Source organism: Sardina pilchardus, chromosome 16 (genome assembly GCF_963854185.1).
Source record: "Sardina pilchardus chromosome 16, fSarPil1.1, whole genome shotgun sequence".
NCBI lineage: Eukaryota > Metazoa > Chordata > Actinopteri > Clupeiformes > Clupeidae > Sardina > Sardina pilchardus.
Genome location: NC_085009.1, coordinates 7,281,844 through 7,309,343, shown reverse-complemented (window position 1 = coordinate 7,309,343; position 27,500 = coordinate 7,281,844). Strand labels below are relative to the sequence as shown.

General features: G+C 50.9%; 1 protein-coding gene across 1 annotated transcript in view; it reads right to left on the bottom strand.

Moving 5' to 3' along the window:
- Positions 1-27,500, bottom strand: part of LOC134060169 (tetratricopeptide repeat protein 28-like) — a 164,269-nt gene that overhangs the window by 102,855 nt on the left and 33,914 nt on the right. Inside the window, exon 2 of the mRNA XM_062516788.1 lies at positions 393-540. Within this exon, the coding sequence (XP_062372772.1) occupies positions 393-540 (148 nt within the window). The remainder of the gene's footprint in view (positions 1-392; positions 541-27,500) is intronic.

Sequence of the window (27,500 nt, the reverse complement as noted above, 5' to 3'; positions counted from 1 at the left end):
TACAATACCACAAATGATTTTACTCTACTTAACTGACCCTAGGCAGATGGGTTGGGCCCTTGAGTCGTGGATCTGTCTGAGGCTTCTTCCTATATATATCTCCAATTCTAAGGAGTTTTTCCTTGCCCCTGTTGCTCATGGGCTCTCTTTGAAGGTTTGACGCTCTGTGAAGCGCCTTGAGACATGTGTAATGTTTTGGCGCTCTATAAATAAAATTGAATTGAATTGAATTGAAGGGGTTTAATATGTGTAGACAAATGCCATATTGGCATTACTAACTGACCCCATACATTTATATGGAGGACTCCATAGTGGTAGAACCAATCCATGGTAGTTTTTAGCTTCTGACGCTGGAGTTTAGTGCCTCTGCTAAGCGTTAGCATCAGCCTTACCTCTCATAGGGGACTTCATGGCGGCCTCCACCATGCCGACCAGCAGCTGCAGGCTCTTGGGGTCCTGGGCCAGCCCAGAGGCGAAGGCAGCCAAGGCGTCGGCATGGCGACCCAGGTACTGAAGGGCAACACCCTGTCGGAAGTATGCCTATGAGGAGAGAAGGGAGGAGAAAAACAAGAAAGTGAGTTAAGTTAGTTAGCATAGCAGTTGATGGATTCGAGGCCTCTTTGATGAGTCATCACGAGGCAAGTCTCTGTCGACGGCAGCAGCTGTAGCGTCTCTCTTTAAACGTAATTAGAGAGGTTTTCAAATAATGAAGATGTCTTCCAGATTTATTACCACAGCTCCCATGATTGCCCCCCTTCCAAAAAAAAAAAAAATTAGCGTAATCAGTTGTCCTTCACAGCACAAATCCCTGTAGCTGCTCTACTGATTCCCCTTACAAACACATTTCACTGACGACTGTGTTTCCGTCCTGGTTAATTGGGGTATATATTAAATATAAGCGCACGCAGTGTAAACAAGATGGTTGATGAATTACTAACAAGTCTCCTATTGTTCAGTATTCATGAGAACATTTATGTCTGTGTTTACTGCAGGGAATCCTTTGGCGTACAAAGTTGTCAGTGTTGGGATTTGGGGCCTGCCGAAAACTTAGAGGAAGGCGAGGCGGCACTGTTAAAAATAATATGGCGAAATGATCCTTTAATGCCAAACACTGCCACAGCGGTAGTCTGCGAGCATATTTTTCATTAGCGTGCGTAAATCCAGTCAAAACACTCAGCCAACGCGGATCAAATGAGACATTCGATTTCCTGGCCGCAGCGCCTCTATGACTGCGGGCCGTTCGGAGCATTACATTTAGCTTGATCAAAAGGAGCCCAAAGTCGCTCCTCGGTGAATTCCAATCTGTCCGACTTATCCTGACGCAAGGGCGGGGAATTCGACACCGCGGAGACAAGGGATATCAAAGCGGCCGCCAAATCTAATTTTCCGAAAGCGAAACCTGTCCGAAATTATTGGGAATATACAGGAAATTTAATAAATGTAATATTTGTGAAAGTTAAAGAAGGGGAGAGGGGGGGTGGGAGTGATGCTGGTAGAGAGTGGCAGGAGATGAAAACACAAGCAGACAGATTTTCATCTTATTCTCCCTCAGCCGCTAACCCCGAGAGACCGGCGCGCTTCAAAATATTTACCCTAGTTTTGCTTCTCTGCTCGAGTCGGGGAAACCTTCTCTCTGTGTGCTTGTGTCCCTCCTCTCTCAGTCAACACAAGCACACACAATCCCACGCACACACACACGCACACACACACGCAAACACACACACACACACACACGCGCGTGCACACACATGCACACACACACACACACACACACACACACACGCGCGCACACGCGCACACACACACACACACACACACGCACACAGAGCAAGGGAGGAAAAGAGAGGGGTAGAGAAAGCACTAACAAAACACACACACATCTCTCCTCAACTCCCCAACCATCACTATGTGCATACTAAATATAACAAGAACACACACTCCCACACACTCGCAGACTTCAAGGGCCGTCACCTCCTCCTTGCTCTCTCCCACCTCTCCAACCACAGCACACATAATCATCAGTGATAAACTAGCGCTGGGGCCTTGCAGCCTGCACTACAGAGCTAGCTGCTGTACTGTAGGATTTACAACCGCGGCTGCTGGACCAACGTTTGGCTAAATATTACAAGGGGCTAAATTGCCGTTAGCATAACGAGGCACCCCTCATTAGTGCCCCGGAGGACCCCTCAAGCATCCCCTGGCAAGGGTGTGTGAACGTGTGTGTGTGTGTGAGCGTGTGTGTGTGTGTGTGCGCGCATGTGTGTGTGTGTGTGTGCGCAGGACACACGGGGTGGGACGGTGGGCCAAATTAGACATGACACTGAATTTATGGGCGGCGGTAATTAATTTGGCTCTCCTGGTCGCGGGGCGCCGCGCTGATTGCCAATCTCTCTCCCCCCGCGCGCTCCTGACCGCTCCTGACCGCTCATGGGCCACGCCTGGGCCACGGCGGAGCCACGGAGGAGCCGGCGAGGAGGCGCGAGGAGGAGCGAGGGCCCTACCAGATTAGATTGGCCACATTAACCTCTGCACCGGGCCTGTCGCTACGGCACCGGGGTGGGAATGCTAGTTAAATGTGGACGCCGAATGACACTTTAAGTATAAGGCAGAGAGAGAGAGGGGGAGTGAGAGAGAGGGAGGGAGAGAGAGAGGGAGGGAGAGAGAGAGGAGGAGAAATAGAAGCAGTGGAACTTACTGTAAAAGGGTATAATTACTTAATACACGAGCGCAGAAATAGATGAGAAGAAAAAGCTAGTGATAGAGAGAGATGGAGCAGAAGTAAAAGAGGAGAGGTTGTGAAGGGGAAGGCAGAGGGGAGAGAGAGAGAGAGAGAGAGAGAGAAAGAGAGCTTTAATCCATATAACAGAATGCTACAGTGGAGGAGACAGACAGAGAGAGGAATTGAGGAACAATGCGCGATGGAAGACGTGAATAAAGGATGACAGATTTGGAAGAGGTTGGTGAATTTGTGGGAGAGGGGGCAAAATGGAGAGGGGTGGGGAGGGAAAGAGAGAGAGAGGAAAGGGAAGAGGGGAAGACAGAGAGAGGAGAGGAATGGAGAAGAGAAGAGAGGGGGGAGACCCTGAGGGAGCTGAAGACATTCAGAATCACATCTCTCTTTGATTAAATTTACTGCTTTTGGAGATATTTCTTTAAAACTCCCTGAGTAATAGAGAGAGACAGAGAGAGAGAGAGAGAGAGAGAGAGAGAAGTAGAAGAAGAAAGAAAGGAGAACAAAGAAGAGAAAAAAGATTGAAAAGAGATATTGGGTTCCCCTGATGTCTTTTCCTGATCCATATGCAGGGGAGAGGAGTGAAAGGGCATTTAAATATTGCAGAGCTGAGCAGGTGAATTAATGTATATGTTGAAACAGCGCGGGGCCCGCATGACAGCGTCAATGCACAGCTGTGCAGCCTTCACAAAACCACACCTTTTTCATCAATCTCACACGGCTGTTACAGTCAATTACATGCATGCATAAACACACACACACACACACACACACACACACACACACACACACACACACATTTTGAATCCCATAACACTTCTAGGCTCACATGGTTCAGTGCTCATATTGATACCTGAGCATATGAGCAGACACACACACACACACACACACACACACACACACACTAACACACAAACAAACAATGACAACAGCAAACAAACAAAAAGAAAACACACGCAAAGCACTCCAACCCCAAAACGCAGTGACAATCCACCTCCGAGGGCCTCTTCCCTCTCCTCTCCCCCCACCCTCACCACCACCCACCCTTCCTCGAACGCAGGCTAACGAGGCTAATGGCACGCATTAGCATTTCCCTTCATTTTCACGCTCAGTCAGCACACTCCTCATCCAGCACACACACACACTCCGCCGCAGCCATCTAAGGACACGTTCTCCAAGCCCCTCACCCTCAAGGCAAAAGAGATTTTTCAGATGCAAAGTTAGATGGAAGGTACTAGCGGAATAACTTAGCTTAGCGCTGAGTGATTACCGGGCCCTTGGCCGGGGTAACGCTTTTTTGGCTGTGTTGGGAGTGCTATTGCAGAGGGAAGTTGGGTGTTTCAGAAGTACGTGGGGAGAGAGAGAGAGAGAGAGAGAGAGAGAGAGAGAGAGAGAGAGAGAGGAGGGCCCGTGGAGAATAGGGAGAGGAGAACTCTCACACGCCGCCCCAGGCCCAAGAGGGCGAGGATGGCGGCTGGCGGTGAACTGTGAGATTCAGAGAGTCTTCAGACAGGCTAGTGATTGAAGCTAACTTCTATCTCTCTCTCTCTCTCTCTCTCTCTCTCTCTCTCTATTCCCGATTTCTCTCCAAACCAACACTTGCCCCCCCATCTTGCTCTCTTTCTTTCGTTCGCTCTGTCTCTCTCCTTTCCTCTCTCTCTCCCTCCCTCTCCCTCTCCCTCTCTCTCTCTCTCTCTCTGAGGCAAAGATTGTGCTGATTCTGCGGAAGCGAGCACATCAACAGCAGGTTGGTGGGGTGTTTTTACCCTCTGGGTGAGTTCCCTCAAACTGTGCACAGTCTGTGTGCATGTGCATGTGCATGTGCATGTGTGTGTGTGTGTGAGTGTGCGTATGTATGTGTGAGCAAGACGAGAGAAATATCATGTGTGTGTGTGTGTGTGTGTGTGTGTGTGTGTGTGTGTGTGTGAACTGGGGAAAGAAAGGGGGTGCGAGTGATAAAAGAGGCTTGTCTTGTTTCTCTGCATTTTTAATATTTAATGATTGCTTGTTTGAAGTGGTTTTAAATATTCATCTCTTCCCCTCTTCTCCTTTAAGAGAAAGAAGTTTTTTATAAAAAAGGAGGGGAAATGATACCAAAAATGATCCTAAAACACCCACCGCCTCCTCTCCTCCCTGCAGTTCCATTTTAACCCGTGTGAATCATTTAGAGTTCCCACAAGACGCAGCCACACTTAAGGAGGCTGGTATCCGCTATCCAAACACATACACAGCTTTGAATAAAGATATGGGGGGGGGAGAGACTAGCATATTATTGGTATTAGTTTGAAAATACTGGGGTGTGTCTGATTTGTGTGTTATTGTGTGTTGTGTGTGTGTGTGTGTGTGTGTGTGTGTGTGTGTGTGTATGTGTGCATGGGTGGATGTGTGTGTGTGTGTGTGTGTGTGTGTGTTTGGGGGATGCAGGAGGTGAGAGTGTATGTGTGTGTGTGTCCGAGTGTGTATGTCTGATGTGTTTGTTGTAGCATCGTACCCAATGGAGCGATGGCATGTAGGACCCCTGCCAGCATTGTAATGGAGTTCAAATCTGTCTGTCACCCTCACATACACTCGCTCTCTCCCACACAAACACACTCCCCCACACACACACTCCCACACACACACACACACACACACACACACTTCACTCTGCTGTGCACTGGGCCCCGCAGTGTTGCGGCGTGGCCCCCTCCGCCCGTAGCGTCTCATCCAGTGAAATGTCACCGGCGGAGTTAGCACAGGGCTAATTAACGCTAATGGCCTCCACAGCCCCGAGACTACGGCGGGCCTCCTCGTCGCCCCTGCACGCTCCACTTCGATTGCCTTTTTAATTGCTAGGTGCTTGCTTTCCCCCTTCCCCTTCCCCTTCCCTCACCGTGCCTTGCCTTTGCCTTGCGTTGCCTTGCCACCACCACCACCACCACCACCACCACCACCGCCCCCCACCGCCCCTCCAGCCTGACCCAGAAATGTCAGCCCCAGACCTGGGCGCCACGACGCGCCGCTCCCCCTCGTCCCTCCTCTTTAGATGTTGGCAGCCGGAGCTCAAGGTGACACACACGGCGAGATGCAGTGTGCACAAAATGTCAACTGCTTAATTTAATGTTTGTGCGGCGCGTCGGGGCCGGGGATGTAGTTCGGGAGCGGCGGGAGAGGAAGGGAGGGAGGAGGAGAGAGGAGGGGAGGAGGGGTGGAGGTGAGGGAGGGAGGGAGGGAGGAATGGATGGAGGGAGGTCTTGAGAAATCAGCTGGGAGATTTAGAGTAAGGGAGAGGGAGGGAGAGGGAGGAAGAGAGAACAAGCAGCAGACTTAATGGTGCAGAGAGGCAACTGGAGTCCCACAAAGTACACACACACACACACACACACACACATATTGCATACGCACACAAACACGCACCCACAGCCAAATGCAATGAATTACAAGTGAACACTTTGCAATTATGAGGCCAGCGCAGTGAGTCTCATTAACCTTAAGACGTGGTGGAATGACTGCACAGTTCCCATACTCCACTGCTCCCTCTCTCTCTCTCTCTCTTCCTCTCTCTCTCTCTCTCACCCTCTCTCTCTCTCTCTCGGAGATGAAATACTGCTGAAATGGTGGGGACCCAGATTCATGGTGGCGGTTAGCTGTAATAACCGGGGCCTGAGAGTCTCGGCATGGGGCCGCGCAGGTGCTAATGAGTCGCCAGTCGCTCGTGTCCTCTACACAAAATGAAGGGGCAAAAGAGAAGCCATGTTGGCTCTAACTCTTCTCCCAGGAGTCAAATATTTACTCTGTGTAATAACCTGCTCCAACAGGTAGGCGACTACTTAGCATTTTCTGTGTCGCTATCAAATTCGAGTTAGAGCTTTTCATTTCAAATCAGGTGCAGAGCAATCAGCTTATTGAAATATTCATCGCAACTACAGGGGAATGTCAAATAGTAATTACTAGATTCACCCCAAAACATATAATTATTACATGAAACGGAGTATCCGACTTGGAATTAGACATCATCAGGCAAATGATTTATTTGAGCCAGAACCTGTCAGAAGAAAGGGCATACTGGTGCTCATAGAGAAGAAGCTCTATCTATTTCTATTTCTAAGTTCTATTTCCTCTTCTGTTGTAGCACATGGTGTTGTAGCACATGGTTTATGGAGCCATGTTTAAGTGCTGTTAGTGTGTCGGAGAGAGTATGTGTGAATGATGTGTGATGATTAAGGATCTCTTCATGTAAATGTATATACAGTATAAGTGAGTCACAAAGAGGAGCTGGTGTGTGTGTGTGTGTGTGTGTGTGTGTGTGTGTGTGTAAATATATCTCTATGTGAGTCTTAAAGAGCAGTTGATGTGTGTGTGAGTGTGAGTGTGTGTTTATTTATGTGTGTGTGTGTGTGTGTACGTATATATGAATGTGTGTGTGTGTATATGTGTGTGTGTGTATGAGTGTGTGTAAGAGAGGAGTGTGAGAGACAGGCGTGCGTACGTGCACAAGTCCGCGTACGTGTGTGTGCGCGCGCGCGCGCGAGTGTGAGCATGTGTCCGCACGCGGCCATGCGTGTACTTTTCCGCTCCTGACACATCACTTTGCGTCGTCTGGCGCGCACGGCTGCCGCCGGCCATCGATCGCCGCGGTGTACCTGTCACGGCGGTGAGGGGCGCGCGACGAGGCGAGCGGCGAAAGGTCAGCCGCCAGAGCGCCCGTAATCAATGGCGCGGCATTCAGCGCCCAGTCAAGTGCCAGCGCTATCGCTTTCGAAAACGCCGGCCAAAAATAATTAAGGGAGACAAAGGGGCTTTTTTTTCGCCACGGAGAAAAGGGTTACACGCACACAATCTGGGAGGTGTCAACCATTGTGCGCAGAGACATTAGCAAAAGACTGACCTAGGGAAAGTGTGAGAGAGAGAGAGAGGGGGAGAGAGAGAGAGAGAGAGAGAGAGAGAGAGAGAGAGAGAGAGGTGCAACCGCCTTTTACTGGATCATTCCTTAACCCATGAAATCATGACGGGTCTCATACAAAGCCAAACGCCATACAAACAAAAGACTGACCTCGGGAAAGTGTGTGTGTGTGTGTGTGTGTGTGTGTATGTGTGTGTGTGTGAGAGAGAGAGAGAAAGAGAGAGAAAGAAAGAAAACAAAGGCAGCAAACAATGCTGCTGATTCATCGAAACGATAGCTCCAGTGCATGATGTCATCTGTGCGTTATGTTGCAAGGTGCTCACTGTTTCCAGATCAGCTCGCACAGTCTGGAGCGTGCATCTGCCATTTTTGGTAGTGACATATTGCATGTTTCTCTTCCACATGCACACGCAACCATGTAATCGCATTTCAAGCTCCCCAGCTGCCTTGACCATCCGTTGACTCTGCCCCCCCCCCCCCCCCCCCCTCTCTCTCCCTCTCTCTCTCTCTCTCTCTCTCTCTCTCTCTCTCTCTCTCTCTCTCTCTCTCTCAGCAGCCTCTCTCTCCTCTCTCCTTCTCTCCTTCTCTCTGCGTCAGTCCTGCGCCCTTTCAACCTTCCCCTTCCCAAAACAGGAAGTGGAGCTCCTTGCTCGCTCGCTCGCTCGCGCGCGCTAAAGGCGCCAAGTTAATGAGTCGCCGCGGCGACACTTGTGCCCCTAACCAACCATCGCGCGGGAGCAGGACCCCGGTCGGCCCAATCCGTGGCCCGTGCTCCTCCATCTTCATTTGTGTGCCTGTAATTGGCTCTGACGGCCAGCTCAAGCGTGGCAGAGGGAACAGCCGTCGCTGTGTAAACAAAGCCACATGTTCCCCAAACGGGGGGCCGCGTGCCCCATTCCAACTCCGGATGAGGACGAAAGAGGGGCGGGGGGGTCGGGGAGGGGGGGGGCGATGCTGTACCAATCCCTCGGCGTGGCACCTGCTGGGGGCGAGGATGTGCCAGCGCTCTTCGGGGGAAGAGGGGAAAGTCGAGCCAAAGTTGCGCCACGCCGAGGACACGAGAGTCGCTAGTTTCCTGGTTCACTTTGCGGACACCAGCAAGACAACGCGAGACGTGCTTTAAGTCCTGTGCCGCCGCGAACGACAACAAAGCCAAGTCATTAGTCGAGCCATGCGCGTGGACATACCCCGGGCCAGGGAGTGAGTCTTATTGGACACACAGGGAATGGAAATGCTGCCATTTTGTCCTCACTCCAGTTGAGCCCCCATATTGGATTTCTTTGAGTCTGACAGCAGCCTTTTCTTGGAAAGAGAAGCTTTTTTTCCGGCTCTTTCTCACCCACTATGCCGGTGAATGGTGACCAATTCCCAAAGGTCACCGCCATTCTGCTGGATAATTACTTTTGTGCTACACTGACAAACAGCATGGGTGACTACTGAGAAGAGATTGAGAGGATTTTCCCCCCCCCACCCCCCGTTCTTTTTCATTTTTAGCCGCACTAGGCCCTGGGCATGTTATTCAGGGAATACCTGGGAACAGGTTTTTGGCGGCACCACGTGAAGCCATTTTCTCCACTATGTGCCGATGGCCTGGCACGCGTTTCGTTTAATTTGATAGTCTGGGATTCCTGCTGAAGGGGCTTCCCAGCCACTCGGAGCTCCATCTGCCGTCCGTTCGTCCTCCAGGCGGTAGCGACGGCCAGCCAGCCAGCCAGCCAGCCAGCCGGTCGGTCGGCCGGTCGGACGGTCAGCCCGCCCGGGCTCCGGCGCCGCTCGGCTGATCGCACCGACAGGAAATCAGGCATGATGGACCAAAGGCCCGTCACGTCACCCGGCCGACAGCACCAAATTGGAGAGGAGCGCGGAGAGAGCCGCGAGCGAGCCAGGGAAGAAGGTTCCGGAGAAATATTAAGGTGGAAGGATGGGGAGATGGAGACCGAGAGAGAGAGAGAGAGAGAGAATGAGAGAGAGAGGGAAGGAGGGAGGGAATGGCTGGGAAGAAAGAGAGAGAGAGACATGGAGGACAAAAATGAGCAATTTCAGGGCAAGTGAATAAAAGGATAGTGGGTGAGCAAGAGAGACAGAGCGTGCGAGAGAGAAAGAAAGAAAGAAGGGGATTGAATTCAGTGGGGAAAGAGGTGTAGTCTGGAGAGAGAGAGAGAGAGAAAGAGAGAGAGTAAGTGAAGAGAGGCAGGGATTGAATTTAACAAGGGCGATGGGAACAAAAGAGGGGAAAGCCAGCAGACAGATCAAATTCACACCACCGTCGTTCTCACCAAAAAAATTCATCTCCACTCCCGACCGCGGGTTAACCGAGCGCCACATGCCACACGCCACGCACACTGTACACCAGATATGAATGGCACCGACAGGAACACAAGACGCTATATACGTGTTCCCAGCGGAGCGCTGGGCGGAATGAACCCGGTGCAGCGCCAATTTAAGAGCAGGATGAGCCTCCGCGTCGCGCCTCCCTCTTCCCCGCAAAAAACCCGCTCCCTCAGGTCCTGGGCGCATTACACGCTCTGGCACACCAATCCGGCGCCTGTAAATGAAGCTAATCGCCGCACGCAAGCTCAGCGTCTTTCTCGATCACTTGATGAAAAGAAACGATTTCCAGAAAGGATTATAATATAGATTAAAATACATATCGGGGCTCTCTCTTCTTACCCCCCCCACCCCACTTCTCCTCCCGAACTTCATTTTCCTTGAGCAATAAGCCATCCGTCACGGCTTGGGAATTCTGGGATAAAGAGAGTTTCCTTGCCTGCGGGCATCTATCCGATACACAAGCGCGCGGGAACACAATTACATGATGATGGTCTTAACGGAGGTATAGAAGAGCAGTTTCACGCTACACTGTTTTCCATACTCCTTCACGACCGATACCCCAGTAGCCAGCAGCAACAGGAACCACCTTTTGACTTTGCTTTGAAAAAAAAAAACAACTATTTTTCTCCCCTGATATTTTGAACATCAGGCCTGAAATGAATTAAATTCAAATTGGGTCGTTCCCTTGACCTACAGCGCGTCATATGAGAGAAGTCGAGGCAGTCCCTAACGTTTCTGAATTTCCGCTTTTACTCAAAAGGGAAAGGGATGCAATGAGTCACTTCAATCTGGACCGAAAGCCAGGTTTCGCGCTAACGTGATTTCGCTAACCTCCCGGGCGCTGCAACAAGGTCTTGGGCCAGGAAGATAAAGCGCATCACATCTGGCCTCCCTCTTAATGAGGATAGTTAATATTCGCACAACCTTGGTGGACATAAAAGAGTTGATATTTTTCAAATTTGAAACATCAAACCGGCTTGTTTTGCTCCTCACCTCAGCGAGGGACAAAAGGGCCGGACTGAAAAAAGCAGCTAATTAAATGTCCTGCTTGTGAGCGCGTCCTTAACAGCAGACGCCCGCAGCTGGGCCTCCACTCTGATCTGAGAACAGTCCGCCATGTTGATCAAACAGCCATTCATCTATTTGTAGTCAGATATGAAGGGGGGAGGGGGAGGGGAGGGGTTATCTGCTTTCTGCCTTGAATTTTGCAAATGGGTTAATTAATACGTTCCAGAGCCGTGTGTGCCCAGCATTGCCATGCGAGCCTCATTGATCGTAGCAGTCGGCGCTATCAGTCAAATCTCTCTGTCTGTCTCAATTTTCTCTACTCCGACATGCTCCCTCTCCAATCTTTCCCACTGTCTGACCCACTACCCCCACTCTTCCTCTACTCCTCCTCCTCCCCTCTCTCTCTCTCTCTCTCTCTCTCTCTCTCTCTCTCTCTCTCTCTCTCTCTCTCTCTCTCTCTCTCTCTCTCTCTCTCTCTCTCTCTCTCTCTCTCTCTCTCTCTCTCTCTCCCTGTCTTCCTCCATTCCTAAATAAGAGGGGCACTGTGTTCTCAGATAACATTAGGTCTGGGCTAAGTGCGGGATGGAGAACGACTCGGCGAAATTACACCCTTTGATGAGTTGCCACTGGGAGTTATGAACAGTGAGAAAAATGGAAGGGGAAAAAAGAACATGAAATGGAGATGAGAAAGAGAGAGCACCCCCCCACCCCCCCCCACCCCCCCAAAAAAAGAAAACCCACGAAAAAGGCCATTTGGGACGTGAGATGCGTGCGAGGTGTTTGCTAATCAACACCAGCGCACGTTCTACCCACCAGATCACAAAAGACTAATGGTTTCATTAAAAATGTGAATTGTCTGAATCCAGCCGTGCAAGACGTCATGTATTGCCAAGCCTATCTTACAGACAGGGTTTAATGACAGACCGCCAGAAAACTACTTTTGTGTGGCAGTCACGAGTATCTTGCATACACATTTCATACAATACAGTCGAGCAATTACCCAGACAATGGGTTTGTTTGGCAATGAAAAGAATGATTGATCGGGAAAAAAGAGCATTTTTGACAGGTTTTCTCTGTTGAAAGGTAAACCATTTTATGAAAGGTAAATAATCACAGATAATGGCCAAAGCTGTGCTGTTTGCATTGTATGACGGCTGGCATTTTAGAAGGAAAGTGTGTGTGTTTGTGTGACAGTGTGTGTTTGTGTGTGCATGTGCATGTGTTTGTGTGTGCGTGTGTGTGTGTTTGTGTGACAGTGTGTGTTTGTGTGTGCATGTGCATGTGTTTGTGTGTGCGTGTGTGTGTGTGTGTGTGTGTGTGTGTGTGTGTGTGTGTGTGTGTATGTGTGTGTTGTGCTTATGTGCATGTCACAGATAAAGTCCATTAAAAGTCCAAGGAGACGGGGGGGGGGGGGGGGGGGGGGGCAAGCAGAAAGACTTGATGGACAAGAAAAAGCATTAACAGGAGCACCTCCTCTGCTCCTCTCACGCAAAGACACGACCTGCACTCCCATTCACTTCTCACCACCACCGCCTGGTTACACTCTCCTGTCTCTCCCAACATGGAGCCAACACACACCACCCAGGGACAGAGAGAGAGACAGAGAGAGAGAGGGAGAGAGAGAGAGAGAGGGAGAGAGAGAGACACACAGAGAGACTGAGAGAGAGAGACACACATGTCCCTGCATCAGCCAAGAAAAGTAGGATACAAGACTGCTTCCGCACATATGGGTACACACACACACACACACACACACACACACACACACACACACACACACACACACACACACACACACACACACACACACACACACACACACACACACACACACACACACACACACACACACACACTAACAAAACCACCTCAGGTCTAGGTCAGTGGCAAGGTTAGGGTCTGACATCCTTATCAAAACCATTCCAAGCCAGTAAGTGCTTTTAGCATGCCATGTTTAGATGTTTCCTGCCAACATAAAGACAACCACAAGGTTTTTCTACAGAATTTACAAAACGGGCCAAGGGCAAGGGACTATCCATCCACTAACCAGGTACCCTCACATGTTTTGTGCAGTTTTTCTTCGCAACGTCCTTGAAATATTACAACAATACGTCAAATCCTCCATGAACTAGCAAACCATCTGAACCACCATAAACCACCTAGATTTGTTTGCTCTTAACGGAAGCGGGAGTTCAATCTTGTGGCCATGCTTTTTTTTTGTTTGTTGACGTCACCGTCAAACGCCGTCTTCAGATCTTCATAGCAAGAGACGTCGTTTTATTTCAGCAGGCGAAGAAAGAGACGCACCTGTCCGCTTTCTGCCAGCTAGACATCGGTGACGTTCGGCGTTCTGCTGTCACGTCGCAATCAAGCGGCTGACCGGGGCTCGGCGTCAGCCTGTCGCACGGGGTGACAAATAGCTCTTTAAACGGAACGACGCGTCGGAGGATCACTGCTTTCTCCTCCGCACGTGTCTGTCTACCTGGGCCGCAGAGAGACTCTACAGCGTGTGCACGAGCGAGAGCGAGAATGAAGCGGACTTGTAGCGCAACGGTGAACAGAACCCCCCCTCCCTCCTCGCCCCCCCACTCCCATCCCCACTCTTTCTGTCTGTCACTCACTCGTAGGCTCTTTCTCTCTCCCACTCTAATAACACACACACACACACACACACAGACATACGTACACACATACGTACACACAGCTGCACACATCTTACACACACGCTCGCACACACACCTTCTCAGATGGTTGCTCTGTTGTCAGGCTCCGGCAGGATGGATCCGAAGCCGGCGGTTATTTTCCACTAGCCCCCTGGACTAGCACTCTCTGTCTGTTGTTATCTCCCCCTCTCACTTCTGCTCTGACTTACTAAAGCGTGAAGGGAAGAGAGAAGAGACGAGGGGAAGAGAGAGGAGAGGAGAGGAGGGGAAGAGGAGAGGAGACAGGAGAGGAGAAGGAGAGAGGAGAGGAGAGGAGAGGAGAGAAGAGAAGAGAAGAGAGGAGGGAGGAGAGGAGAGGAGAGGAGAGGAGGGGAGGAGGAGAGGAGACAGGAGAGGAGAAGGAGAGAGGAGAGGAGAGGAGAGGAGAGAAGAGAAGAGAAGAGAGGAGGGAGGAGAGGAGAGGCAGCAATGCACCGGTGGATGGAAAGGCCTTTTAGAGGCTTATCAGTCTGTTAACGTCTGACATGAAAGACATTTCCTAACCTCAAAAGATTTCAAAGGCACGGCGGCATATAATAAACTCACACACACATGCATACCACACACGCACACACACACACACACACACACACACACACACACACACACACACACACACACACACACACACACACACACACACACAGTCTCTCTAACTAACACTGCAAGACATCCAATTTCTTCACTTTTCCCTGCCATACGCTGCTACACACGTACACACAAACATATATAAGGGCACATACACAGTCCATGACTTGAAAGAATATATCTCCTCCCCAGCAGGCACACACACACACACACACACACACACACACACACACACAACCAAGGCACCTTATTAAACCACCGCCTGGAAATATTGCTGTAATTACGAGGCACCTTCCCGAGGTACCTCCTGGACTTGCGACCAAATCCGATGTGCTGATCCAAATGTCACGCGTCTTACGGGACAAATTAAAGGCTCCTCGGCCATTCGGCCCTCACCCTGCTCACACACACACACACACACACACACACACACACAGTCCCCCACCCCAGGCTAAAAATACTGGGGATGGAGTGGACAGACATGGAATGGCCAGGCCCGGCAGCGCAGTATCCCCATCCTCCAAAGCCGGGATTACATATCAGCGCACACAGGCCGGCCTTATTGGCTGATTAGGGAGCTGTGTGTCGGAGGCCACGCTGAGCTATGAGCTTACAGCCTCTCCCAATTCGCCCGGCCAACTGAGCCGCTTTAAGAGAAATGTGTTAAGAACATCGAGCCTGTTGATGATGACTGCTCTTTCTCCCGTTCGCACACACAAACACACAGAGAGAGAGCCACACAATCACACGCAAACACATATACACTCACACACACACACACACACGCACACACACACACACACACACACACATAAACACAATCACACACACACATTAGGCATCTGTTCACATAATGCAGTTCTCGGAGAAATTAAATGCGGCAAAAAAAAAAAAAAAAAACACACACGAAACGGCCCGTATAATAAATGTGGGACTCCTTCCCAGTTTCCATTTGTCCTCCATAATTATCCGGCTAGAGAAACAGAGAGCGCCGGGCTTTATTAGATCTTAATATAGAGTGCTTGCCTGGGTGAGTCAGGCTCTGCAACACAACGCCCTACGCTCTCTCTCTCTCTCTCTCTCCCTCTCTCTCTTCTCTCCCTCCCTCCCTCTCTCCCTCTCTCTCTCCCTGCTGGGGAAGCGGCCGTCTTCCATATTGATCGGCGGCTTAAAAGGAGCGCGGCGCGGGCGCATGCAGGCGTATTAGTCATAGGTGGCGCGGAGAGGAAGCGCACTCCTAATCAATGCTTGAATAAGACGCCGGGGTCAGCCCATAGCTCGGGTCATGATCGCCGAGTGAATAAGCAGCCTGATTAATGGAACGACTTGACTCCCTCTGCCCTCCGCTGAAGCACAGTGGACAACTGGACTGGACTAGACTAGACGAGACAGAGAGAGATGGAGAGAGAGAGGGAGAGAGAGAGAGAGGGGGAGCAGTGGTGGGAGAGGCGGAAGAGTTGATCCATCCCCGCAATTAAAGCCTTGTCAACTGAATGTCACTCGTGTCGCCGGCGACCGGCTGTTTGCCCGGGTGGACGTCCTCGCTGTTGACTCCTGTGTACGGGAGAAGCTCTTTGAAGCCTGCGTGCGCGCGTTTGTCTGATCAATGGGAAAGACAATGCATTGATCCGGGTTTTAACAGCCACCACTGTTGCCGCCTGCACAGCAAACATTGTCAAGGGGGGGCATTCGCGAATGTTAGTGTCGGGGTCGATACGGATCCTCTCCGTGTCGCACGCAAACAACAGTGAGGATGATTCATGGGGGAAAGAGAGACTTAAAAATCCCTCTCACACACTCTCCTCCTTAATGCGCGCTAACAAGCTCCACACAGAGCCGACACGGAGAGCCAGTCGCAGAGATTTCCATCCACGGAAGAGGAAACTGGTGTCAACCGAGCCAAAATGGCGTACAATGGAGGAGATTGTGACTCCGCTTAGGATTCCGTCAGCTGGAGGGACCCTTCCCGAACCACTTGTGTGTCGTCTCTTAATTTGTTCCGCCTACCGGCTAGCCCCTCCGTTAGCCACAATAGCACGGGGCCACGCTTCAAGCACCGAAGCCCTCTTCAGAAAACGCCGGAAAATAAAAGAGAAGGGGGTCATCTCTCCATTTGAAGATGGAGCGGTTGAGTAAAGGAGGGGGGGCGGGGGGGGCAGAGCACTTAGTCATGCCTGAGAGCCCAGACGAGAGGCACGGCTTAGCGGGGGAAATGAGAGCAAACAAACGAGACAAATCCCCGGTTCTCTTAGAAGCGCTCCTCCTCGCCGCTCTTGTTTCAGACAGAGAGATGGAGGAGTCAGGAGGAGGAGGAGGAGGAGGAGGAGGAGGAGGAGGAGTGGGGAGGGGAGGGGGTGCAGCTTAGAGGGGGTCTCTTTTGTGCTGGGGGTGATTGAGCAGAAAGAGAGGGGATGTGCTTTTTTGCGCACACACACACAGACACACACACTAGCCTGCATGAGGACCTTCAAAAGGCCACACACATACACACATATGGATAGACACCAGTCTACACACGTGCACACTACATAGACAGTTAAACACACACACACACACACACACACACACACACACCACTAACACCCACTTAAAGACCACTAAGTGTTGCCCCCATAGAGGCCATGCCAGCGGGGGGCATGTGTGTAGAGGCAGGGGAGGATGTGGTAGCGCGTACGAGGCATTTAGGCGTGCTGGGCAGCGTCGGGCAGCGAGTTCTTATTAGCCTCCTCGAGCACACGGCCATTTCGACCGCAATCAATCATTTATCCGGACAGTCCAAATCCAAGGTTAAGCAGTGGGGTAATCACACATACACACATAAAGTGTTTTAGCTTCCACACAGCTGAAAGGTACCACTCTATGACGGCACTTTAAGCCTTTATCTAATACGGAGTGAAGGATGATAAATGTATCGCCAAATCTGGAGAAATACTCTTTTAGGTCGTTTTTTAGTCGTTTTTTTAGTCGGTGTTACAAGCAGAAAGGCATATTTGGGGTAAAGAAAAGTGCACAGCTTTGGTAACTGAGCACATCTGACAAGACTTAAGATGTGAATTATGTATAATCAAAATCAAATTAGACTCTAATCTTCCTTTCATCGACTTTCAAAGTCATATTTCCGTTTTGAATCAAATGTCACTTTCTTGAGAGAAATATTACTTTGAGCTTTCAATCTAGTAGTTCATGTAGTCGTGGAGCTACCAATACCGTATTAATACTGGAGTATAACGTTTTTGAAAACACAAAACAATGAAATAGCTTTTTTGTTTATTCAATGGACGCCGTAAAATGACTCCCATCTAGAGAGGCAGCAACCTGTGACCTCCACGTGCCTCCGCCCTCCTCCGTCCTAAACTCCATCATTATGCAGCGCCAACCCCACCGCCCCGATGCTCGTCCTCCCCGCCGCGCGAAGGTTTCCACGGTGACAGCGAGGGAGGGAAGTCGTGGCCTTTCGTGTCAAAAGCCTGACAGAGAGCGCTCCGAGCTTTTGACACGTGTGACACGCAGCAGCACGGAGGCCGACCGCTGGGCAGGGGGGAGGGGGATTGTGGGATGCTGGTGGTGTTGGTGGTGGTGGAGGGTGGAGGGTGGAGGGTGGAGGGTGGAGGATGGGACCTGGGGTGGGGGTGGGGGGGGGTTCAGAGGTCACTGGGTGTGTGTGTGTGGTGGTGGAGGGGGGGTGGATTCCGTCGTCAGGCTGGGCTGCGACATGGCAGCTCCCAGACAGGATAGGGTCAGCAGGGTCCAGCCCAGCCTCGTCCCCCCCCCCCCCCCCCCCGGGGAGCACTCTGCATTAAACATAAGCGCCCCGCTCTGCTCTGCTCCTGACCGCATCACTGCAGCACCGCAGCACTGCCCCCCCCTCAGCGCTGGTACAACACTGGGACTCCACACTGGGACTCCACACTGGCTCTCCGTTTAAAACCGCCACAAAACAAATAGGCCGTGTCAGCTGGAATATCTTAATTAGCCAAATCGCATTAGAATATTGTTCACAAAATGTCACTTATTGGTTTAAGTTTGACTAATGTTCAGAAATTAGTTGGGTTTTGCGCATTAGCGAGAGACACAACATCTGTCAATGTATTACCCAGAAATGGGCAACCACCACACACACACAAAAAAAAACCAACATTTGTACCAACGCGAGCAAACACAATAACTGTCGACTCATTTGATTTGAGAGTGAACAAATCTTTTCGCTAAATCAAGCCAACTGAAATAATCGAGTCACGGTCACTGGGGGGACAAAAACACAGGCAGGTGTTTCCGACCGCTCTTAAACAAACCGCCGAGCCTCATTAAAGCCGGGGTCCTCATCGCCCCGATCACCAGCTCGCCCTAAACAAGCGCTTTAAAGCTCCGCTTCAACCTCAGGGGCCTGGCTGCGGCTACGTCTCTGTTTAATCTCGCATTCCTTCGGAGACGAGAGAGAGAGAGAGAGAGAGAGGCCTTAAGGATGACTGGGAGCAGGGGAGCCTCTTTCGTTTCTTTCTCTCTTTCTTTTTTTTATTCTTTTCTTTTTTTCACCCCTCCAAAACAACTTCAAGGGCGTACGAGCCCGAGCCGCAAAGAAAAGAACAAAAAGAACGGAGAGATGAGAGTGCATTAGAGATGGAGACAGAGAGGGGGAGACGGAGCGAGAGAACGAGAGAAAGAGAGAGAGAGAGAGATAAGAGAGAGGAGGAGAGGAGGCCAAGCACGCTTCATATATTGAGACATCTCCAGTCGTGGCTGTGCCGATATAAATATGTTATTATAGGGTAATGTAATCATTCATTCGCCCCCGCGCCGCTCAGCCTTCCCTGGCCACCCCCGGCCCCCACCTCCGCTCCTTGTTCCCTATTTCTGTCTTTCCTTCGTTCTCTCTCTCTGTCTCCCTCTCTCTCCCTCCCTCCTCCACTCCTTTTAAGAGCCCAGGCCCTTTTGATGATGTCGACATTCCCGCTCTCCAAGGAGCAATTAGCCGCTGGTGACAGAGCTCACCACCACTGCCCCTCAGTTCTGCTCTCCACCGCCACGGTCTGGACCTCCACCCCACACCAAACTGCCCCCCACCCCCCCTCTCCCCTCCATCTTCCTCCACCTGCCCTCCCTGCCTGAGCAACCTCCGACCCCCACTACATGTACTCGCGCACACACACGATGCACACACACACCATCAGCACCACTACTACCACCAGCAACACATGATTTGTCCCCTTCTGGGAAGGACAGTCGTTCATCTTCTTGCCCTACAACACGCGAAATCATCCATCCAACACCTCACCTCGTGGCCCAGGTGCCGTCCCTGTCCCGCTTCCACCTTAACACACGCTGCCGCTGACCCGTTGCGCAACAGGCTAGCGGTCTCCGCGGGGACTGGACAGTGGATCAGCTCTGGCTGATGGAGGCTGGACACAGCGGTAGCTAAATCCATTAGCATTGACCAAACCCCTTCAAAACCCCCCCTAATCAGATTAACCGCATCCCACCGGCTGACCTGCCCGTCCTCTCCCCTCCTAGTGGACGCGGCGAGGGCCGAGAGCCCAGTCTCACTGCTGCGTGTGTGAAGGACGTCCAGCTCAAATGTAATAAGACTCATTTCCCCAATCCGGGCCCACCGGAGCCCCTCACCGCTCCTCTCTGGGCGGCCCCCCCGGGAGGGTTGGAGCTGCTCGCCGGCTTGACCCAATCAGTCGCTCCGCACCGGTGCTGGCCTGCCTTGACTCTCCCCCCCTCCCCCTCGCCCTATCTCAATCATGCAGACCTGCTCCGAACATCACCCTGGGGAGGGGGGGGGGGGGGGGTGCCCGGAGCAGCACTGGCCGCCTAATGAACTCACCCTTAGCCTGGAACACTCAAGAGGCCAGTCACCTCACCCCCACCTCCTCCTCCACCACCTCCACCTCCTCCTCTACTACCACACTCGACTCTACCCTGCCCTCTTACCAGCACTACCACCAGCAGCACCACCGACCCCCCGACAGCTCCACACCTCGCCTCACCCACGAGTGTGAGGGAAGGCAGAGAGGAGGGGGGGGGGGGGGGGGGGCATTGATTTGCTGAACCTTGGGGGAAATCCAGCGCTGCTAGTGCACATAGCCTCTGGCCCCTCACGGGGGCCAACCTCCAGTGCGCTCTCCCTCTCAGAAGAAAAACGTGATTTTCTTAAGGGCATCTGGAGGGTGCTGGCTGGCGTGTGATGTGGGTATGGGGGTATGGGTGGGTGTGTGGGTGTGTGGTGGGGTAGTAGCCGTTGTAAGCCTTGAAGTGCTCTCCTCCTCGTCATCAAACGATTGCCTCGGTTGCCTTTGTGCTAATTGTCAGTGAGTGACCTTTTTCCCCTCTTCAGCGGCCCTCAGGCCATAATTAGCCCTCCGCTGCCAGTGGAAACTCTACTGTTCCTCCACTTTAGGTCTAAATTAGGCCGAGTGGCTGAGATGCGCGGAGAATTCAGGTCAAAACACTACGGATGCAATTCTCTTTTAAGACCACCATTGCCTTCCCATATTGTCCATTAGCCTAAGTAGTTCCAAAAAGAGTTCTTTGTCGTTGAAGCAAGTGTGTGTGTGTGCTTTACTTAGGGCAAGTTATATACACAGAGCGAGAAAACAACACGAGACAATGCTACGCCTAAACCAACACTTGTTGAGGTGTCGAGTTACTGTATTTGATTAAATTCCCAGGAAGCGAAATCCCAGAATGGCTCGAGTCACTCGCTAGGGCAAAGTACCGAGCGCTAATTACCCACACTTCCACTCTTCGGGCCCCAGCGTATCCTTGTTAACGTGAGCGCCTGCTCTGGCTAGGCCATTCTTTACCAAACACCAGCGCCGGCTCTCGCTGCCGTGATCAAAGGCGAGCTCTTTGAATTGGAGAATCAAACACCAGCTTCGCTTAAATAAGAGGCTCCATTACGCCCGCCGCCAAAGCAAAAGCAGTGAAACATTTACACGATAATGAGCATTAAACAGAGTTTGAAGCCTCGTATCTCGTGTGCTAGCGAGCCATGAAACAACACTAATAAAGCTCGTGCTCGTTTGGCTGGAAAAGGGGGAACCTTTCAAGCCCCCCACCCCCCCAAAATAACAGTGAGGCAAGCCGAAGAGTAACACACCGAATGTTACGAAGATTAAGGACATGCGGTGTGCGGAAGCTCGCCAAGCGCAAGCATATTGTGCGGCGAAGCCGTCGAGTGCGTGGAGAAATAAATAATAAAAAATAAAAGATGACAAAAGCCCTGTTGCCCCTCGCTGTGACGGAACACCTCTCCAGCGCTTCTGTTTTAGGGATTACGGCTGGCTGGCTGCGCTAGCGTTAGCGGGGGCGCTAGGTGAGATTTATAAAGCAGCTGCTAGCAGGGGCGAGTGGGGAGCTGAGTAAATGTAGCCCATCTGCTGTGCGTTTCAATCAGTTTCACTGCTACGCCGCTGCCGCAGGAAGCAGTGCAAACGCAGCAACATTACTTTTCAGCCCCCTCCAACTCTCCCAATTCTCTCTCCCTCCCTCCCTCACTCTCTCCCTCCCTCCCTCTATCTCTCTCTCTCTCTCTCTCTCTCTCTCTCTCTCTCTCTCTCTCTCTCTCTCTCTCTCTCTCCCTCTCTCTTTCTGCAGCATTAGTGTGATGTATGATGAGAGGGAAAAGTGCCGTGCTCTTTCCCTTCCCTGCGTGTTTCTCATTCCACCTGTCACACCGTTTTTCATCCTTCGCACAGCACCCCTCCTCCCTTCCTTCTCTCCCCTCCCTCCCTCCCTTCCTCCCTCCCTCCCTCCCTTCCTTCCATCCCCAAACCTCCACACCCTCGACTCGACTCCCCGCTCAACAGTCCTCCATATTTCTTCCTGCCTGGGTCTCCCGCAATCTCAGAGTCTCTCTCTCACTGACTTTCAATTTAAACTGCCACATGATTGCTTGGATCTACATTTCCTTGAATGGATCATCAGCGGCGCTCAGTTTAAATAACCAAATCAGTAACTGGGGCAGTCACTCTTGCTTTTACTTGCTACACCACCATCTCAGAGAGAGAGGGAAGGAGAGAGAGAAAGAGAAAGAGAAAGTTTCTGACACACACACACACACACACACACACAGTGAACACCTAAACACAGCAGTACCCCTTTGGACACACACCTATAGTACACACACAATATTGACATCAGACAGCAACCTTCTCGTGTAATTTTTGGCAATTCCGAGCGGCGGAGAGGAAAGGCATAATCAAGCCGACCCACATTCTTGGCCTTTTCACGGGGGACTCTTTTTCACGTTACAGCCCAGAGCGCTCGCTCTAAATCCTCACACATTCCTGGACAAAGAAAGTTCTGGAGTCTCTCCGGAGCAACCAGGGATACTCGTACCAAGCAGACCGCACCCCAGCGCAAAACAAAAAAAACCCAACGGTGTCGCAAAAAAAGCGTGAATAAACCCCCAGCCACAAATGACAGTCTGCACTGTCTGTAGGCTCTGCGCTCAGACGTGGTTTCTTCACGTGAGAGTGTTTGTGTTTCTGGGTGTGAGAGATAGTAAGAGACACTGTTACTGTATGTGTGTGTGTGTGTGTGTGTCTCTGTGTGTGTGTGTGTGTGTGTGTGTCTGACAGAGACTAAGTGAGACCAGGTGTCAGAGAGTGTCTGTGTGTGTGTGTGTGTGTGTGTGTGTGTATGTGTGTGTGCTTGCGTGTGTGTGTGTGTGTATGCGTGTGTGTGTGTGTGTGTATGCGTGTATGACAGCGGTGAAAGCACAAGGACTTATGGCCAGCGCAGAAATAGAAAGAGAAAAAATGACCACCATTTACCGAACGGCTCCCATAAAGAGCTCGGCGCCACTCGTGCCTGCGCCATCCATTTCACCATAGGGTGTTTACGCCCCACGAGGACAGACACGCTTTGGGGGAAAGGAGGAGAGGAAAAGAAAGGAGGAGAGGAAGAGGAGGAGGAGGAGGAGGAGGGGGGGGGTGGTGGAGGACGAGAGAAAGAGCGACTGTCATTGCCGTCCTCGCTATTATCCTCGTCTTTTTTTTTTCCCGGCCGCGCGACGCTTAATTGGGTTGCTGGTTGTGTGTGATCGCTTTTGTCTTTGCGCTTTGTTCGCCTCGCCGTGTAGATGCTGCGTTGCTGTTCTTCAGCAGAGGGGAGAGATGCCGGGGAGGCCAAGGGAGAGAGACATAGACAGAGAGAGAGAGAGAGAGTGTTTGTGAGAGTGTGTGTGTGTGTGTGTGTGTGTGTGTGTGTGTGTGTGTATGTGTGTGTCACTGTGACTCTGTGTTGTGTGTTGTGTGTGTGTGTGTGTGTGTGTGTGTGTGTGTGTGTGTGTGTGTGTGTGTGTGTGTGTGCATGTGTGTGTGTTTTTTATGCTGGGATACAAAAGGCCTGTCTGAGGCAGTCCCAGGGCCTCTATTAGCTTGTGCTAGCGTTCCAAGCCCGAGTTGATGACAATAGCAGATAGACCTGCAGGGTCTCTGTTCTGTATTCTCTCTCTCTCTCTCTCTTTTTCTTCTCTTTCTTTTTTTGTGCACTGTGATTATGGTGATTGTACAAACACTGGAACCCAACAGAGCAGCAGAGTGGAGTGTGTGTGTGTGTGTGTGTGTGTGTGTGTGTGTGTGTGTGTGTGCTTCTTGTGTGTGTGTGTGTGTGTGTGTGTGCTCATGTGTTTATAAATATTTCATGGAATTAATGCTTTGATTATTCTTCCTCACAGCAGATTGCGTTAGCGACAGACAACTGTGAATAGCGGCTCTTGAGTGCAGGCAGCGAGAGCCGACTTCTCTTATTTAAGAGAAACACGAAAATCGCAAAGTGCAAAAATGTTTACCCTCAAAGAGGCGTTTAAAAGAGCTAATCCCATCATGCACTCATCATACATTCTGAACACCTCCTCTCCTCCTCTGTTTGTGCTACGCTTCCTCATGTTCCCATTCTCTGCATCAACCCTGCATTGTAGAGACGGATCATCTAAACAAGTGTTATTAATGTTATACTAAGATCTAGTTGGTGTTGTTGTTAGCATGAAGAGACGATGTGCTTTGTCAGTAAGATCTTTGTGATTTAATGGGCAGCTTTTCTTATTATAAATCAAATCAAATGTGCTTAACGCACTGGCAGCCAAATGTGCTTTGTTTTAAACATGCTTAGATTTGTAATAATACGTCTTAGATACGTAAAGTATGTTTGGAGAGGCATTTTTTGGCAGCGTGATTAGCATTTTTTACACACTTCCTTTAGCAGCTGAGGCACACATGGCTCTACAAACTGCACTGTCACCTCGAGTGAAGCTCACTACTCAAAGCTGCATAACATAAGTGGGCCTTAATAACAAACTCATGTGCGCACGCACACACACACACACACACACACACACACACACACACACACACACACACACACACACACACACACAGTATCGTACGGACAGGTGTCCACCTTGGTCGGGAGTGAAAGAAAGCATGTCCATAAACCACAGGGAAGATTGGTGCGGGGTGGTGGGGGTGGGGTGGGGTGGGGTGGGGGGGTTGGTACCCTTTAGGGCCCCAGCAACGCTAATGTGTGTGCACTAATCTGATTCATGTTAATAGCCCATGCTAATTGTTCCTAGCTGCACACGGCTGCTTAAGAGCATGTCTGCCATGCCTGAGCGCTACTTAAATGGGCCCCAGGAACAGTGGGTAAACCAAGCTTTAATTACGCCCCAGCTACGGCTGCTAACGCTACACACTAAAGGCCTGCACTCAGATTCATCTCCTGTCTAAAGACCTTTAGAGGGGCCCGGAGACGTGTCTGGACTGCGAAGTGCCATTGATCGCAGTGCAGAAAATGTGAATTGTCTGGAATCTATTTGAAGACGGGTTTATCGTCTTGGTGTTTAAATGCATTTGAAGTGAGGCATCTGCATAAAATTATTATGGACAGTGAAATAGCCTAGTGAAGTCTCGAAACCCTTAAGATGTGGTGCTAAACCGCAAAACACCCCACATTCTCTCTCTCTCTCTCTCTCACTCTCCCCATCTCCCTCTGTGTGTGTGTGTGTGTGTGTGTGTGTGTGTGTGTGTGTGTGTGTGTGTGTGTGTGATTGTGTGATTGCAACATACCAATGAACCAATTCAGTCTGATTTTTCCTCTCTGCAAAGATGGAAAGAGCTGAATTCCAGGCGCTGGCCGAGTGTCCCGAGCTGCAGTGATCTGCCCAGATCAGTGGGCCTCCACTCGGCAGACAGGGCGGCAGGCCAGCGCAGGACTTGGCTGCTCGCGTCAGGAGCGTTTAGCGGCGGTATTTGGGGAATGTCGAGCCCAGAGCTCGGAGAAAAGAGTGGAGAGCGGAGGAAAACAATACGTCTCTCCCCCATCCCTCCCTCCCTCTCTCGCTCTCTCCCTCCCTCCCTCTCTCACTCCTTCACTCTCCCTCTGTCTCCCCCTCCCTCTCTCTATCTCTCCCTCTCCCTCTCTCTCTCTCTCTGACTGCTGCAGTCCCTAAGCTGTGCTAAACCACACAGTGATTCATGTGTCTGTTTTCTAAACCAACACGAAGCCTCGCAGTATCGCTCACAAAAGGGGGCCTGCTCTTTTCAGGATACTAGCCTAGCCGGCCACATGCACCAGCAACAAACTTGCTCTTGCTCTGCTCTGCCCTACATAGCCGGCTACATGGAATGTAATCCAATTACCCCTCTGTTAGGCAACACAGGGAGGCTAACAGAGCTCACAATCTCCCACCAAAAACTCCCATCTTCTCCGAGGGAGGAAGGGTGAGTGAGTGAGTGAGTGAGGGACAGGCAGGAGGACTGGGTTCATTTCAACCAGCGACCAGCGAGAGGAGCTGGATTCATACCAGCGGAGTGAGTCGGGGCTACGGAATTTAGGAATGATTACCACATTGGGCTGTGTCTCTCTCTCCCTCTCTCTCTCACTTACGCAAACACAAACACTTAGGCACAAACAAACACACGCATACACATAAACATAAACACACACACACACACACAGACACACAGACACACACAGACACACACACACACACACACACACACACACACACACGTTTGGTTAGCTTATTCACAGGGGACATATTGAAATAGCACAACAAACAGCAGTTCAACTTCCAGCCACCAAGACAGCATTCAGACAACAATGCACACAACAATGGTATATGGTCATTATTCTGGGTTTATGCGGGCACTTCTGCCAGCCAACAAAGCTACTGAGAGCCAAAGGAATGCCTGCTGTTGTGGAGCCGGAGAGAGAAAAAAAAAACCCTGTATACGTACATTTCCTGGAAGGATTCACAATGGGTGTGTAATGTGTTTCAGTGCGAGGCAGTACGGTGAGAATCCCCAGTTAAACGAATTAGAGAAAAGGCTAAAGTTTTATAAAGGCAAACGCAATGGAAAATGCAGCCATGGAAACTCGCAGGCACCATCCAAAACAGGCAGCCTTAGCCCCCGTGAGTGACTTAGCCCTCCTGCAAAGACACATGTTCACAGGCATTCTCCGCTGTGTGTGTGTGTGTGTGTGGGAGAGAGAGAGAGAGTCAAAGGAAGAGAGAGTATTTGGATCCTCTATGTGTGTGTCTCCGTGTTTGTGTGCATGTATGCATGTGTGTGTGCATGTGTGTGTGTGTGTGTGTGTGTGTGTGTGTGAGAGAGAGAGAGAGAGAGAGAGAGAGTGAAAGGAAGAGAGAGTATTTGGATCCTCTATGTGTGTGTCTCCGAGTTTGTGTGCATGTATGCATATGTGTGTGTGTGTGTGTGTGTGTGTGTGTGTGTGTGTCTCTGCCTGCTTGCATATGGTTGTGCTGGATCATTAGGCAGCATTACCATTTCTCTTGCTGCAGTCAGACTGATGTCTCCCTCCTCGCCTCACCTCAGTCTCACAGAGCCTGTCTGCTCCCCTCCACTCCTCCTCTCCTCCTCTCCTCCTCCTCCTCTCCTCCTCCTCTCCTCTCCCCTCCTCTCCTCTCCCCTCCTCTCCTCTCCTCTCCTCCTCCTCCTCCTCTGCTCCTCTCCTCTCCTCCAGCCAGCTCTTGTGTAAAGAATAACAGCTTTACAGGCATCCTCGCACTGAGCTAATGCTCCTGGAATTTACGTCTCACTGCATCATGTTACTGCCGCTCTAGCAGAGGCCTATACGTTGCTCTTGGAAACAATAGTATTATGGGCTGGAGTGCTGAGGAAAGTAGTTGTTAAAACGTGAAGAGACTTTGTTTTCTCTTTGGCTGTTTGACTGCATTATGCAACGTGCGATATTCACAGTCTTCAACGTGTTGAGGCACTCTGCAATG